Consider the following 15,012-nt stretch of genomic DNA (forward strand, 5'->3'; position numbering starts at 1 on the left):
AGTTGATCTTACAAGAAGAAGCAAGATGACAACGGCATCATCAGTATCAGCTGAAACTATCTAGTTATTCGCCGAAATTTTGTACGCGGAGCATTTTCACCTGCATTTGCCCATCCTTTTTCCGTCAAACGCATTCAAGTAAAGCAATCCGCAGGATGAGGAATCGGTCTGATCTAGGGGCGTCGTCTCTGATCGATCTGATCCGCCTGTTGCCCTGCACCTGCACGCATGATGCGTCCAATGATTCCCAATCATGGGGCGACGCAGCAAGTTGTATGCTTTATCGGACAATCTAAAGATGAGTACTCCATTAGATCTATAAGCTGGTAGCAAGCAAAAGCAGCGGCATGTTAATACCATCTTCCAATGGCTGTCCTCGGTTTGACTCGAACGATGAGACAAGAGCCAGTTCTTGGAGCTGATCAGCTAAAGCCCGCAGCTTTACAAAAGCTAAAGCTGCTCTGATCCTCACAAAACTGAGCGCAGAAAGACGGATGCTTGATAGATTATGGGATCCATCGTATCGGATGTTCGGACATCAATTAGAAGTATTAAATATAAATTAATTACAAAACCAATTGCATAAATACGACTAATTTGCAAGACGAATCCATTAAACCTAATTAGTGTATGATTTGATTATGTTGTGCTACAGTAAATATGTGCTAATGATGTATTAATTAGGCTTAATAGATTCATCTCGTGAATTAGTCTCCATTTATGCAATTAGCTTTATAATTAGTTTATATTTAATCCTCCTAATTGATATCCAAATATTTGATGTGATCCGGATTAAAAAACTAATCCCTGGATCCAAATAATCCCTCGTGTGCTGAAAGACGAGTCGCTCCTCGGGTGCATCAAAGATGAAACTATGGATGCTTGGATTGTGCGTGCTGGATTATTCGTGACCTCTCTGTCAAACTCTGGATGCTTTGTATTGCTCCTGCGACAGACCTGGCTACGTGATGCAGAGACTACGAGGCCGGAGAGATTAAAAAAAAATGGACTACCAATGTTTATCTACTAGGTAGACTTGCACACCAACCTTGAGAAGGATACGGCTGCTCCTGCGCTTTCTTTTAGTTTTGCCGCCACTTCCTTCCTTCCGCGGCGCCAAAGATGGCGACAACCTTATCCGCGGGAAATCCTCCGAGCTCTCAACTGCACTTCGATCCACAGGGCGCACGCCGTCGCTGTCCGCTAGGAAGAGATTAACAGACAACAGGCACACATGCTGCAACAATTGACAAATGTTCGTCGAAGATATTTAGGGCTTGGCGGCCATAGAACGTAGCAATCCTATCCTTGTAGTAGTACAACGTTGTAAAGTATTGCAACTTGCAAGAGTTTGGTTGGGTGAGAGCAGGACCGGATATGCTCGCATGCCTGGAGGCATTGCAGGCAGGTCAAAAGAAAAGAATGCTTGCTGAGCAAGTACAGTATGCGAGCTACTAGTGTGCAGCAGCACTGGATGTGTGTGCTTTTTTGAAGAATTAGTTTACTAGTTGCTCATGTGTGCCTTTGACCCTACCATGACAGTGATGCCATGAATAACAATCCATCTGTTCTCAGTTATCCGATCGCTACCTTAGCTTGATGTGAACAGCACGTCGTCGATGCATCCGAATCGAAGATCTGGGTCCTGGTTTACTGAGTAGAGATGTATGTATGTTCAGAGTTCCCATGAATGAATGAAGTATTTATTAAGCTTAGTTTGCTTGTAATAAGTCGATCGATTTCGCCAGCTTATTTTCTGAATCAAACGGATGCATGCAGACGTTGTCTAGATCGATAGCTAGGGATGACCAGCAAACGAACGCTGAAGTCCTGCTCTCGGTTTTTCAAAAAAAAAAAGTCCTGCTCTTGATCATATCTAGGTTGATCGGTGAAATATGGTTAGCGCCGGGGTGTTTTCGTGGATCCTTTTCGGGATGGTCACCGTCGCGGGCACCGGACAGGACGCATGCACATCTTGCGCCATCGCTGCGCAAGGCGGGCTGCTGACTTTCGCGGATGACGGTGAGCGGCGGAGCACGGGTGTGGCTCGTTTTTCCTCCCCTGGTGTCCAATCCTGACGGCGATGGACAAGACGGGTCCCGGAAAATCTAGAAGCGCTGGTAAAGTTCTTCGTTCAGGTTAATGCATACACAGGACAACAGTACCGAACAGATGCACGTTGCAGTTGAATCACCGGACCACCTTCATATCCTAACTAGAAGTATAAACGAAACCGTACTTTTACATGGTGTTTATTTCGAGAAATTATTATCCTATCTGAAATGGAACCTATTATCCCATAGAATTTAAAAACACAGGAGAGATATCGTATATATAGCTGTACAAAACTACAAATACAGTACACTACAAGTCTAAAACAGTAGATCTACAAGTCTATAGCGTGGAGTTGCTAGATGCACGCACCGTCGCCCCCCTACCAAATCCATCGAATCGCCCTTTGCCTTTGCATTCCCCAGAGGCGCCGCTTTGCCTTTGGCCCTTGCTGGGACCTGCAAATCCGTATCCGTAGCAGTAGCAGGCGCGTAGTAGGCCCCACATCCGGCCTGGATCACACCCAGTTCGTCTCCCTTGGCCGGCCCTGTGCCCGTTCACCCAGGCCATGGTCCATCTCGTTGCAGGAAAGCAAGGCAAGGTCGGTGAGCGCCATTGATTGCCTCCCGATGGGGGTCCGGTCCGCTGCCCTCCACGGACCTGCAGCTAGCTCCTCCCCGCTTTAGTTCGCTCACAAGAACGCCATGACTTTCCTGGCTCACGGTACTGTGCCTGCTGGCTGCTGCTGCAACGGATCACAGACACGGCGTCGTGCCCATTGGCATCCCCTGCCGGTGTGCTCTTTATTAGTTTTTGTCAAACCGGTCGGTGCCCTGCCGCTGGATACACATCCACCGCGCAGCTACCTGTATTGGTTAGGATTTAGGAAGATGGTACCCCCCACACACAAAGAAAAACCTTGTTAGAAGGCGAGTATAATGGTTTGTTTGGTATTAGAAGGTTGCATAATGTATGATCTCCAAGATTAATTAATACCTTTTCTGTACCAAAATTTTCGAAGGTTTGACGATTTTAGAAGTGTAGAGATACAAGTATATAACTTTCGGCAACCGAAGACATGCTCCGCGGCCAACTCAGCGAGCTGGAGGAACTAAATTGAGCCATTTTCTGCACAGATCCGTCGGCTCGGAAGAATTGCTTCCCATGGAACCCTAGGAATAAAAGACCATAACAGAAAGCTTCCCAATTGTAGCCATGCCAACCAGCACCAATGCTTCACAAAGGGAGTAAAGCTTAACCGGCGCTTAATAAAGACTATCTATCTCGCTGTCTCTGGGAACCCAGCACGTCTGGATATTTCCTCCTCTTTGGACGCAGCTACAGCTCAGGCGCAGCCCCACACCTCCTCCTCCTCTTAAGCATGGAGTGGGAGCAGCGAGCAAGCACGAGGAAAGACGCATCTAGGAGTTCCCTGAATAAAAAAGCAGCACCTTGTTGCTCCATGGACCGTCGTGGCACAGCATCACATCACATCACAAATGACCTCCTGCGCTGCGAGTAAACACCTCTTGACTTGGATTTCCTTCTTGGGCGTTGCTCTTAACCATCTTGCTGATTACCAGTTCTTTGCCATGTAAGGAATGGACCTGATTTTATATGCTCTCATTTTCGCAAAGCTAAATGGTCGGTAGGGTACACACACTCGAGTCTTGTGTTCTTATCCCTCTGCATCTATCATCAGATTTCAACAGGTCTGCCTTGAAAGTTGAAACACATCATGGTTTCTTGTCACTTTGCCTAAAAACTTTTGTATAGTCAGTTTTTTTTTTGGCTAACCATCTTAGTAAAGAAATATTTGTTGCCAGCTAAACACGTTGTACATGCTGTTGAGTTATGTTCCAAATTCAGTTGCACGTAAAAGGCCGACTTGTGACGGAGCGTAGCGGAGGCACAAGTGGCCCATGTAGTTCGACCCAGCGTCACCTGAGGGGGGTGCGGGGGGCAGCGCCCCCGTGGTACACATTATATACCCGATTAGGGTTTCTCCTTGAGGTTAATCTTCTTGTAAGCCGCCGCACGGCGTTGTAACCCGACTCTTGATATATTGAAGTTCTTGCTGGCTGGCGCCCGTGGTTTTTTCCCTTCCGCATTGGTTGGGTTTTTCACGTTAAATCTCGTGTCCCCTTTTCAGTTTAATCTATTTACTTTCATCGTTTATTCGTCATCCTTTATAACACCTACCCTAAGTTTCAGCTGCTTTGCCGGACGCCTCATGGATCCTGAGGGGTGATTGCACGAGCTGTGCGGCCAGTGAAGAAGCACACGAGGACGATGTGGAGAGGCAGCTACCTAGCCGTCTAGCGCTGAATTCAATCGGATCCATGATTTGTGCACTCGAGCGTCTGAGACGACGACCAGGTAGTAATCGCACGCGCAAGTGACCACCGGCAGGTAATCGATTGGCGTCGCCGGGAAGGCGCCAAAGGGACTCAGCCCTCCGCCCCCGACAGCGACGCTCCGACAGCGCCCGGTGCTAGAAGCAAGCCACCTCACTGCTCGTCGTCGTCACACCGCTCGCCGGCGGAGCACGAGGACAGCACAGTTACTTCAAAGGACGACGAACCCGGGTTACCCGGATTCACAGATCACACAGTTGATTGACAATCACATGAGCGACGACCAATAATTAGGGACGAAAATAGAGTAATTAACATGGGCGATTTTCATTCCTTATCAGCAAAAATAGTACATGGTGCAAGGGTACATGCTTCGTACTAGGCAGGAGATCAATTAAGGAAAATACATTGGGCAAAATACATAGTATAACTAGTCGGTCTTGAAAAGGCAATAACAGAATCAAAATAGTAAACATCAACTTAGGACGTTCTGGAATCGGTCGTGGTAGAAATTAGAAGCTCCCCGGGCTGCCGGCCGGCGAGGTCACCGGAGGCGGCCGGGCTGCCGGCGGCGCGGATCCGCAGGATTATCCGGTCACCTTCTTCAGTCTTGGATCGCCGCCATGGTCGCCTCCCATGCTCCACCTCCACACACCCACACACACACACACATAAACACCAGACACTATGTACATCTACACAACCCATATACATGGTGGTTCGCCGCATCTTCATCCAATCATCCATTTCTACCATGTTTTGTTGGCAACTTGTCTCCTCCTCCCTCCACTGACATGCCACCATCTGAAGCCCCAAAACAAATCAACCCTTCTCTGCCTCCCCTCCCTCCAGCCACCATCCAAGAATATTCACATACTCTTGGGTAGGAAGGAAGAACATATTGCAAGGTTCAGGAGAATCTTGGAAATAAGAACAAAAAATAACTCTTTTTTTTGCTTTTGGGTTTTCTTCTCCTGCTGTGCAGGTGCAGCGCTGCCTCCTCTTCCCCCACTTACCATGGATGGACAATGTTCAGAGGAGCCACGGATGGTGCTGGCTTCTCGAGTTCCCTCAGTTGATGAGATCGGACACCCAGCCGACGTCCGGGGCGGCGGCTGGGGCCGCGCCCTCCATGTTGGCGGAGGCGGCGGTGTCGTTGGGCACGGTGGCTTCTTTGCTGAGCCGCTCGAACACCTTCTCGCGGAGGGCTCTCCCGGACTCCACCCTCTCCATCACCGGCTCCTCGTCCCCGATAAGCCCGAGGTTGAGGCGCTCCACGGTCATGACGGTGGCGCCGGAGGGGGTGGTAACCGTCACCGGGGACGGTCTCTTCGGGGTGGACGGGAGGCTGTACAGCGCGGCCGGGGACTTGGGGGACCCGAACGGGTAGCCGGCCAAGAACGAGCCGCTGGACGGCGCCGACCTCGGCGAGCCGCCGCCGCCGAGGCGGAGCTGGCGCAGCGAGGCGAGGACCTCGTTGACGGGCGAGCCGACCCCCGGCCAGGAGCCGCGGCGGAGCGCGCCGGCGGCGTCCGGCGACATTGGCGGGGACTCCGAGGGCGGCGACCTCGGCGGCGACACGAGCGTGCTCGTCGGGGACGAGGACATGATGCCGCTCTTGGTGAGGTAGCTCTCGAACGCCTGGCGGCGGAGCGGCGAGCCGTCGTACGACTCGGCGAGCGGCGACGACGCCGCGGCGCCCCTGGGGCTGGACTGCTGCGGCGGCAGGACGCGGAGCTGGTCCGGCGTGTGCGCGAAGAAGCAGACGCGGCGGCGGCAGGCGGTGCCGTCCTTGCAGGGCTGCGTCCGGTAGCGCGCCGGGTGGAGCCAGCACTCGAACACGCCGTGCGCGAACTCGCACGCGTCGCCGCGCTTGCACCCGCCCTTGCGGAAGTCCGGGCACGCGGTGCCGGAGTAGTGGTACCGCCTCGGGTCGCGGCGGCGGGCCTTCTCCCCCGGGTGCGCGTACGGGCAGTCCGTCCAGTCGTGGCTCCGCCCGCGCGAGCACCGGCGCACCTTGAACTCGTACATCCGGAACTCGTCGCAGGCGTAGGCGTCCACCGCGGCCGCCGCCGCCAGGGCCTCCTCGTCGTCCTCTTCGTACGCCGTCGCCGCGGCCTCGTTCGACGGCAGGTAATGCCGCAGCGCCGCCAGGAGGCTGTACGGCGACGCGTCGTCCCCGTCCATGCCGGCGCTGGCCGGCTGCTGCTGCCACGGCGGCGCGTGCGCTCCCTCTCCCATCATCATCATGGTCGGTTACGCTTCTTAGAACGTCGGTGGCGGTTGCTTTGCTGGTGGTCTGTAGCTGCGATCTCGAACTCTCTTGGAGGAGGAGGCTGCTTTGGCTCGGCCGTGGACGGGGAAGAGGAGGCCAAGGGGAGGCCGGTTTATAAACTGGCGGGCTAACCGGGGTTATCCGTCGGGCTGCCCCTAGCTACCCGGGGTTAACTTGACCGCGGTTAACTGACGGGAAACGGGGAGAGGGAGGGGGCATGTGTCTTGCGGGAGCGGCAAACTGACGCCGTCTCGCCTCGGTGGCCTTATCCTCGGGTAGGCAGGTGCGGAGGGGCTCTGACACGTGGGGCCGCCGGCACAGGGGCCCACGTGTCGGTTTGTGGTGGCGACGAGCAGGCGGGACACGTGGAGCTTGGGGAGGGGCTGCGGTGGGCATGCGCGTGGCGAGGTGGACCGCGGGCGCGCCGGTCTAGGGACACGTCGTGGGGTGGGGGACGGGCCTGGCCTGCTGATTCGGAAGGCGCCGTCGAGCCGTGGAGGCCCAGGTGGGGGAACTGCTACGTGCACACCGCGGGCCGCGGCGCATCCTTCGACGAGTTGAAGCGAGGAGGCGCAACGAGTAGGAGAAAGTGTAGATTATTTATGGAATGATGAGATCAACATTACTAGATTCAATATAAAAGCTATTTTTATAAATGTATACAAAATTTTCAATCCAGACAGTATATATTTTTATAAGTCGTGCCCGTCAATTTAGAAATTTTAATTTAGGACAAACCTGGATGAACTTATATTGTGATTGCAAAAATATATCAGTTTTGTAGGATGTCATTTTGATTGATTCATGCGACTGGGTTTATGTTCGTTGGATTTGGATTTAATGAAACAAATAGGAAATGCGGGCATGTTGCTTAGCTCATCTTGTGGTTGCCTTATTAAGTAGATATGAAATGTCCAGATTCTATTAACCTAGGGCTAAAACCTAAAATAGAACCTTTCCCTGCATAATTCTAACAAGAATACTGTTGTGTGTCCGACCAGAGTCCGTGATGTCATTAAGACGTTCTTGTTATGCTCGGGACCCATCAGTTTCAGCTATAGATTGTATAAAAAGCAGCACGTGGATTGTTACCACTTACAATATGAGAATATGAGATGATAAATCATTGCTTGTTTTATTTCAGCTTGTGATTGTAAAAGCTACAGTCCCAAACTAGGAATGGCAATCCTACCCGTGCGTTTCGTACCCGATGGGTGAGGATATGGGTATAAATTTTCGTCCGCGGGTATGGTCGGATCGGGTACCCAAAATAAGTTGGGCCGGGCACGAGTATCAAATTATTTAGTTGTGATTTAGAAAATCTATATTATTATCATGTTTAGTATCATTCTAGTGTAGATTATGCGAACTATAGAGAACTAATATATGAGATTTTGTGAATTGTAAATGAGAAGTGAGATGTTGCTTAATTATTTTCTAGCGGTGCAGCTTATCATTACTTATTGCCTCTCATATCAAATATTTGACTCATCAATTTGCGTGCATGCAATTACAAACTAGACCCAAAGATAAGAATAAACCATGTAGCATGGAGAGTTTGATCTTTATTTTATAATATAAAGATTTGCAGTGACTTGTATAGATGACATATTTAAACTAAATTTATTTATATCATTAGAATGATATATTATTTATGCTCTTACATGTACGAGTATAAAACTTTACCCGATAGGCTTCACGGGTATGGGTAAAATTTGAACTTTCGAGATTGTCGTGGACGGATATTTACTCTACCCGCACCTTACCCGACCCGTTATCATCCCTGTCCCAAAACCAAAAACAACAGACGGGCTCTATTGACTGCCGCATGTACGTGCACGTACCAAATGGGGAAACACTAACTTATTCTTTTGACAAATTTTGAATCATAAAATGATTTGTTTTGTGGAAGGAGCGAGTATATGCATGCATATCTATTTCTAGCATCTCCTAGAGTTTAGACTAGCACATCTTAAGATTGATAAAAGTTGATAAAAATCATCATAAGCGTTTTGTTATTACTTCATCTATCGTTGAAAGAATAACATCATTTACTCATCATGAAATAAAAATTCATAAAAATTCAAGAACTTGGCTAAAACAATAACTCAAACCTAGATGGACATGCTTCAACATAGAAATATAACTCCAATCAATTTCCAATAGATTATTAACATGTACCTGACTAAAAGCTTTACTCCATTTCTTTATAATGCTCCAATTTTGTATTATATTAAATTTTGAAGTGAACTGACACCGAGACACCGTCGATTTTTGAATATAATGTTCCCATTTTCTCTATTATATTATTAAATTTATTAACTGTTGTGACAATTGAGCTAATTCTTTATGTAGTTGGAGTTTTTTTTTTCTAAGGATTATGTAGTTGGAGTTTATGATACAGCACATAGAGAAATGGTACACGCACTAAGAGTTCATAGACTAGACACTAAGGCACCTACGCAAGAATGGACACCCGCGTCCATTTCAAGCTGACACTGAAAACGACCATTCTTTCATTGTCACAGCTTTCCTGATGTGAAATAAATTTATGAAAGAAAAATTTCAGGTGAAAATAGAGGACGAAGCATAGGATGAGCCCTATGCTTCGTTATGAAAAGAAAATTCGGGTGAAAATAGAGCGGCCATTTAAGAAAAACTTCATTGTCACATGCAGATTATTCATTAAAGAATGATGAAGAGACGGCTGGCATATATAGTAATACTAAAGTGTATTTTATTATCTCATAAAAAAGATGGTGTTAAGTCGTCCTTGAGACTCTAACTTCACACATGTACTTGTATTTATAGCTAATTATTCTTTCCATGGTCTCACATCGCTCAATGAACAAAGAAGCTTGTTGACCGACCATGGGATTTATGTAGTGGTGTATAAGGATTACGAGGATGGGCGGACGAAGGGGAAGAGATGGGTATGTTGCCAAGTTTTTCATGAAACCTTAATTCATCTTGCGTATGTTGCTTGTCCAAGTTGTAAATTATTTATGCACTCTAAACATCTACCGTACCTACTGGATAGAGATTTCCTTAATGAAGGTTGTGCGGTGTCACCACTTTTGCGTTACGTGTATTTTCTGCAGTTCTACTACTTAACAAAAAAAATTGCGAACTAGCTAAACAGAGATGGACGGCTTAGCTACATCTGGTGAAGTCAGAAGTTGACGCTTTGTACCCAGTAGAGGAGGTTACTTGTTTGAGGTAGTTGCCAACTTCACATGGATGACGGCGCTGCTCCCCCCCGGAGTGGAAACGTTTCAAACTCGTCGATCGACCCGCTCAGGTGAATCCAGTTGTCGTCTGTCGCATCAGAAGAGTAGCTTTACTAGAAGCTGCACGTACCTGTTCATGATTATTGCTGCCTCGTCTTATCTGGAAATTAAAGGTCTACCGTTTGAGCCTTCCTGGTTGAAGGGATCCAATTATTAAATTCAGTGTTCTGAATTGGTACGGGAGAAATTAATTAGTTTATTTTCATATAATTTCCTTTAGCCACTAATCCCTTTTTTCTTTGCTCGTGCAGCCTAAAGAGAAATGGTTGCACCAAAACGTGTGCGGTGGTGGCGAGACATCAAAATGTGCGATCTTTGCTTGATGACACTTGGTAGATCATGCAAATTCTCCCTTATAAAAAGCAAGTCTTGCTCATGGGCCCTCGGTCTATATGGTTATATGCAACACCCGATAAGGATGTGAGGCATCCCATTAAGCCTCCTCACAAATAGCCTTGGTACTTTATTTTCGTACAAGTTATTATACAATTTCGCGCATACGGACCATTTGTAGAAGTCCAACTTTCAATTCAACCTCGCGTCTCGCGCGAAGCGCTCGTACCATCCCTCCAATTACTGCTGGAAATGCAGTATTTATTCAGTTTGACCCCTTATCATTAGTAAAATAATTAAGAAGAATTTTTGTACGGAGAAGGTCTTGTTGGTCGTAGCTCCTTTTCCACACGGCCGGTACGTGTACAATGCCGTCCTAGTAAGACCCTTGCCTAGTTTATGGCCCTCCGGTCACTATGCTCATCAAGCTGCGGAGATTCCCAGTCCAAGATCACCATTCATCAACGTTCGGTTAGACAAACAGGATGAAGTGCCGTACGTGCAACAAGAGAAGTTTGGATATGGTAGCGCAGATTAATTTTATAGAGATCAACATAGTTAGTTAGAGTGTGTGTGTGTATCAGGTACGTGCAGAACAGCAAAGAACAATAGACGGAGTGTTTAGTGTCAAAGCTTGGCCCATGTTGGTCGGGAGATCGAGCAGCTCTGTCCCATTTATGCATGGTGTGGATGGTCTCGCCGTGCGTGCCTCCTCGAGCTCATCTCGTCCCCGTACAATGGCAGCAGCGGAGCCGGGCCCGCTGACCGCGCGCATGCGCTAGCTCTGACACCGGGTCCGTGTGACCGTGCCAGCTAGCGCCGACACGTGGAGCCGCGAGGGTGGTTGCGTCTCGCCCCGCAGGGTACGGTGCACCGAGAGCCCCCAGCTGGGCGCTGGGCGCCTCCATCGAAATCGCCCCGAGATCCGGTGCACCGCACGCGCCCAGGTTCTCCAACCGATCAATCAATGCCACTTACGCACGTCCTCCTTTGCATAGCTCATGTCCCGGTCTGTAGCCATAGCGCTATCCGCTATCCTACCACCTTTGTCTTTGTCGTTTCGTTTCTTTTCTTTTCTTCCTTTTCCTCGATCACATTTCAGCAAGTTCTCGACCGATCATCCTACTTTTTTTTCCTGCCAGTATTGAACCCTGCAGGCAGGCAAATAATCCGTCCCCGAGACGGGAATGGCTCGGCTGGATGGAGCAGCTGGCAGCAGCAGTGGCGACTGAATGTCTGAATGATGAGAGGCAGTACAGTAGACGACGAAAGCCACAGCTCGGGCCGGCGGGGCCCAGTCGGACGGTAGGCGTACGCGACGCTGGCGGCAATCCGCGCGCCCATCCCCGCCCCACGGACGCCGCGCGCCACGCCCACGTTCCCGGCCACGACCGCGACCGCGAAGGGCTGTCCACGCCCGCGCACGTGGGTCGCCACGCCCCGGCCCGCCACGCGGGCGGAGAAGGAGGCCCACACCCGCCGACGTGGAGGGGAGTGCCTCCGGGGGCGGGGCCGACAGCCAAGCCGGTCCAATGCTGCTGTTCCCGGCCCGGCCTTTTACGAGTTCCGATAGGGAAGGCGCGGTGGCTGTTGTCTCGTCGTCTTGCTTGGCCGCCTCGCGACGCACACGTACGGTCGTTTGCTTGCCCAAGAATCTCTCTCGACGGACTACCGTTTTGTACCAGTGGCGGTGGTAGTAGACACGTACGAACCATGGCACGGCCGCCGTCGCCAGCGGCCATGGATCGCGACCCCCTCCTCCGGGTCGCGGCGATGATAGAACACTCGCCGGCGGCAGGCCGCCGGAACCGTAACCGCATGCATGCGCCCCCCCCCCCCCCCCCCCCCCCGGGCGTTCGCGATAACGATCCAGCAGGGTAATCACCCGATCCATGGCTTCCGCGGTTCCGGCCGCGCGCTGCACGCGGAAGCTTCATCAGGGTCAAACGAAACCGAAGGGGCCGGATCGAGGCGGTGAGAAAGGGAAGGTCTCCCTCCCCCTCTCCCAGCATCTAGCTAGAGCAAAAGCCTACCTAGCAAGTAGCAACGGGGCAGCAGGAGTACGGGGTTATTACTGTGCGGAAGGAATAAAAAGCTGGCGCCGCCCGCGACACGTCGCGATGGCAAGGACGGTGCGGTGGCGCGCGGAGGCAGCAGGCGTGCGTACGACGCCGGGTCGGGGCGGCGGGCGACCGATCCGCGGAGCCATCGAGAACTTGGGCGAGGTGGAGGGCGGAGGTACAGCGCGCGCGCATGTGGCGCGCGCGGCAGCGTGGTACCGGCGCCAGGACCCTGCGCCATCCTCGCGCGCCTCCCGGCGGCCGCCACGCCGCCTCCCGGCGCCCGGACGGACGAGCTGCGTGCGCCCCAACCACCTGCGATGCAGTCGTTGAGGCGCTAGCTAGCGGTCCGTTCGTGCTTGTCGTCTTGCGTTCCGGCCGGGCGGGCGGGCGGGCGGGCATGTCCCCCCTGCCCCCGCCGATTCCCGGTGTGTGGGCGGTCCTGCGCGCCACCGCTCGCCGCTGACCTGATCACCTGGCAAACCTGCTTCGGGGCCCTTGCTTGCCCTTGGGGCATCCGTGACAACGAGGGACGTAGCTCCGTCGCCGGACGCCGGACGGCTGGCCTGCATGCGGGACGTGGCGACGGCCGACGGGGCCGTCGGCAGTTGGGCTGGATCTGGGATGCGTGGACATTGGCCGTATGCCAGTAGTACGGGTCCGTTTCCAGTCGCTAGCTCGGCTAGGGTGTGCTCTGGCGATGTGCCCTCGCTTAGTGCTTTACTTAGAATTTCTCTTCTCTTCTTGTGCCCTTTGCACGCCGCCTGACACTGTCGCAGTTAGCTTTATTTGCCGTACACGTGAGACAGCAACTGTGTATGAAGCTGCCCTAGCTGGTACGTGGCGTGAACCCGCGCGTCTGTGGTGGATCGCTGTGGGCCAGACTCACATGCAAAGCTGTGTACTCCACGCTGTGCGCGCCCCCACAGCCGCAGCCGCAGCCGCACGCCAAGCGCACCGCATTGGAGGTAGGCCGACCGAGCAATCGATTGCGCGCGCGCTCTCCCTGCCTCTGGATCCACGAGATCGTGCAGTGCCTCCGTACTGTCCTATAACCCAACCTTTTGGAATCAAGAAGGAAGAACATCTTAATCAGTAGCTAATCAGGCGGGGTCTAGAAGCCCACGAGAAGCAGCAGCCGCTCCGTCCTCTTCGTCCCCGGCGTTCTGGTTGAACATATATGATCAGAGATCTTCACTGTGAAAACATGTTCGAACAGCAAGCCCGACGATGCGATCCTTCTAAAAATCAACCATCGATCGTAATTACTTGATTCATAAGCCGTTCTGTCTGCACGCGTGTGAAACGTCACACGGAAAAGATCAGATGATCGATGACGGACACTTTAGGCAAGGAATGATACTTAGCTTTACGCCGAAACGTTTGAAAGTGAGGGTCCACGTAGAACACCCTCGAGACTTAACAACTAAGGTCCTCCTTGGTTAGCGTAGAAGATTTGACTCATCATGTACGTGGACCAAGTAGGGCCTCAATCATCTACGGAGCCGTATAGTAGTGTATGTTTTGCAACCACTAAACCACAGGCACAGACCAGGGGAGATCGATTGGGATAAGCCTAGCTGAAGCAACGGCTTTACCCACTTTGGTTAGCCGTCGTCAGCCGTCACATGACCCCGGTTGTTAGTTGGTAACCGATAGATGCCTCGGGACACGTACGGCGCATGCGCTGGATCGGCCACATTAAACAAACCAGCAGTACGAAATCAAAGCGCTGATGCAATCTAATCCCGTCCAAAAAAAAATGCAATCTAATTAAGCCTTCTTCGTGCGCGCGGCTGCTGGTTGATGGCATCGACACAGCAGCTTGCATTGGATGCCGTTGATGGAATTGATTAATAGCTTCTTTGTGGTGGTCGTTGACTCGAAGAGATTCGCCCATACGGTGCGAGAACATGGGCTAGCTTACAATCTACGTTCCGTTGCAGACACGAGCGCATAGCTATCTCATATGCATAGCCGGTAACGTACGTGTCGGCAGTAGTAGTAATGCCATGGACATCTAGCTCTTTGTTGTCGGAGCATGCCATGCATTTTACAGGACATAGGACATGCAGCTAGCATGTACTGATGTACCCCGCGCCTGCTTTGCCAGCGTATGTAGCACATGAATAATACGCACGCGCTGGTGTAACGCCACAGCCGGTCCTAAACATGCTTCGGTCCTACTCAGCACGCAGAGTGAAGCATATATATACCGCTTACGTTTTCATCCTCGCTTCACATAAAAAGATTAACCTTGAGGTTGAAATGCACTTGGGTTTGTACGTTAGTGAACCTCACCCTCAACTAGATGGAATAACTTCTCACACGTGGGCTACCAGTGGGTTCAAATTTATCCTAGACCTGGATGTCACATGCACCCACTTTAAAGGACCCGACGTCCTCGTCGGCAACGTACCCCGCACGTCAGGAACTTTCTCTCTTAGCATATGCCCATGCGTCTAATACCAATTGTAATCGCGAGGGTCAGCTCTGATATTAATTGTAATGCTCCCACCTAGTTTCAAATATATCTCAGTCCTACTCGCACGCTAAGTAAAATACGCACTCGCACCAACCTCACTTGCGCTTTCGTCCTCGCTTCGCATAAAAAGGTTAACCTGGAGGTTGAAACGCACTTGGCA

The 15,012-nt window shown here is 51.2% G+C and overlaps 1 protein-coding gene across 1 annotated transcript; it reads right to left on the reverse strand.

The window, feature by feature from the left end:
* Positions 1-4,712: 4,712 nt before the first annotated feature.
* LOC112886794 (zinc finger CCCH domain-containing protein 35-like) lies at positions 4,713-6,775 on the reverse strand. Its single transcript, XM_025952791.1, has one exon. The coding sequence runs from the start codon at positions 6,657-6,659 to the stop codon at positions 5,481-5,483; it is 1,179 nt and encodes a 392-aa protein (XP_025808576.1). The 5' UTR covers positions 6,660-6,775; the 3' UTR covers positions 4,713-5,480.
* Positions 6,776-15,012: the final 8,237 nt, after the last annotated feature.

The sequence above is a fragment of the Panicum hallii genome, chromosome 3 (genome assembly GCF_002211085.1).
Source record: "Panicum hallii strain FIL2 chromosome 3, PHallii_v3.1, whole genome shotgun sequence".
NCBI lineage: Eukaryota > Viridiplantae > Streptophyta > Magnoliopsida > Poales > Poaceae > Panicum > Panicum hallii.

Bases quoted from the DNA above. Each gene is read 5' to 3' on its own strand.
- LOC112886794 (XM_025952791.1), bottom strand. From the start codon at position 6,659: ATGATGATGATGGGAGAGGGAGCGCACGCGCCGCCGTGGCAGCAGCAG.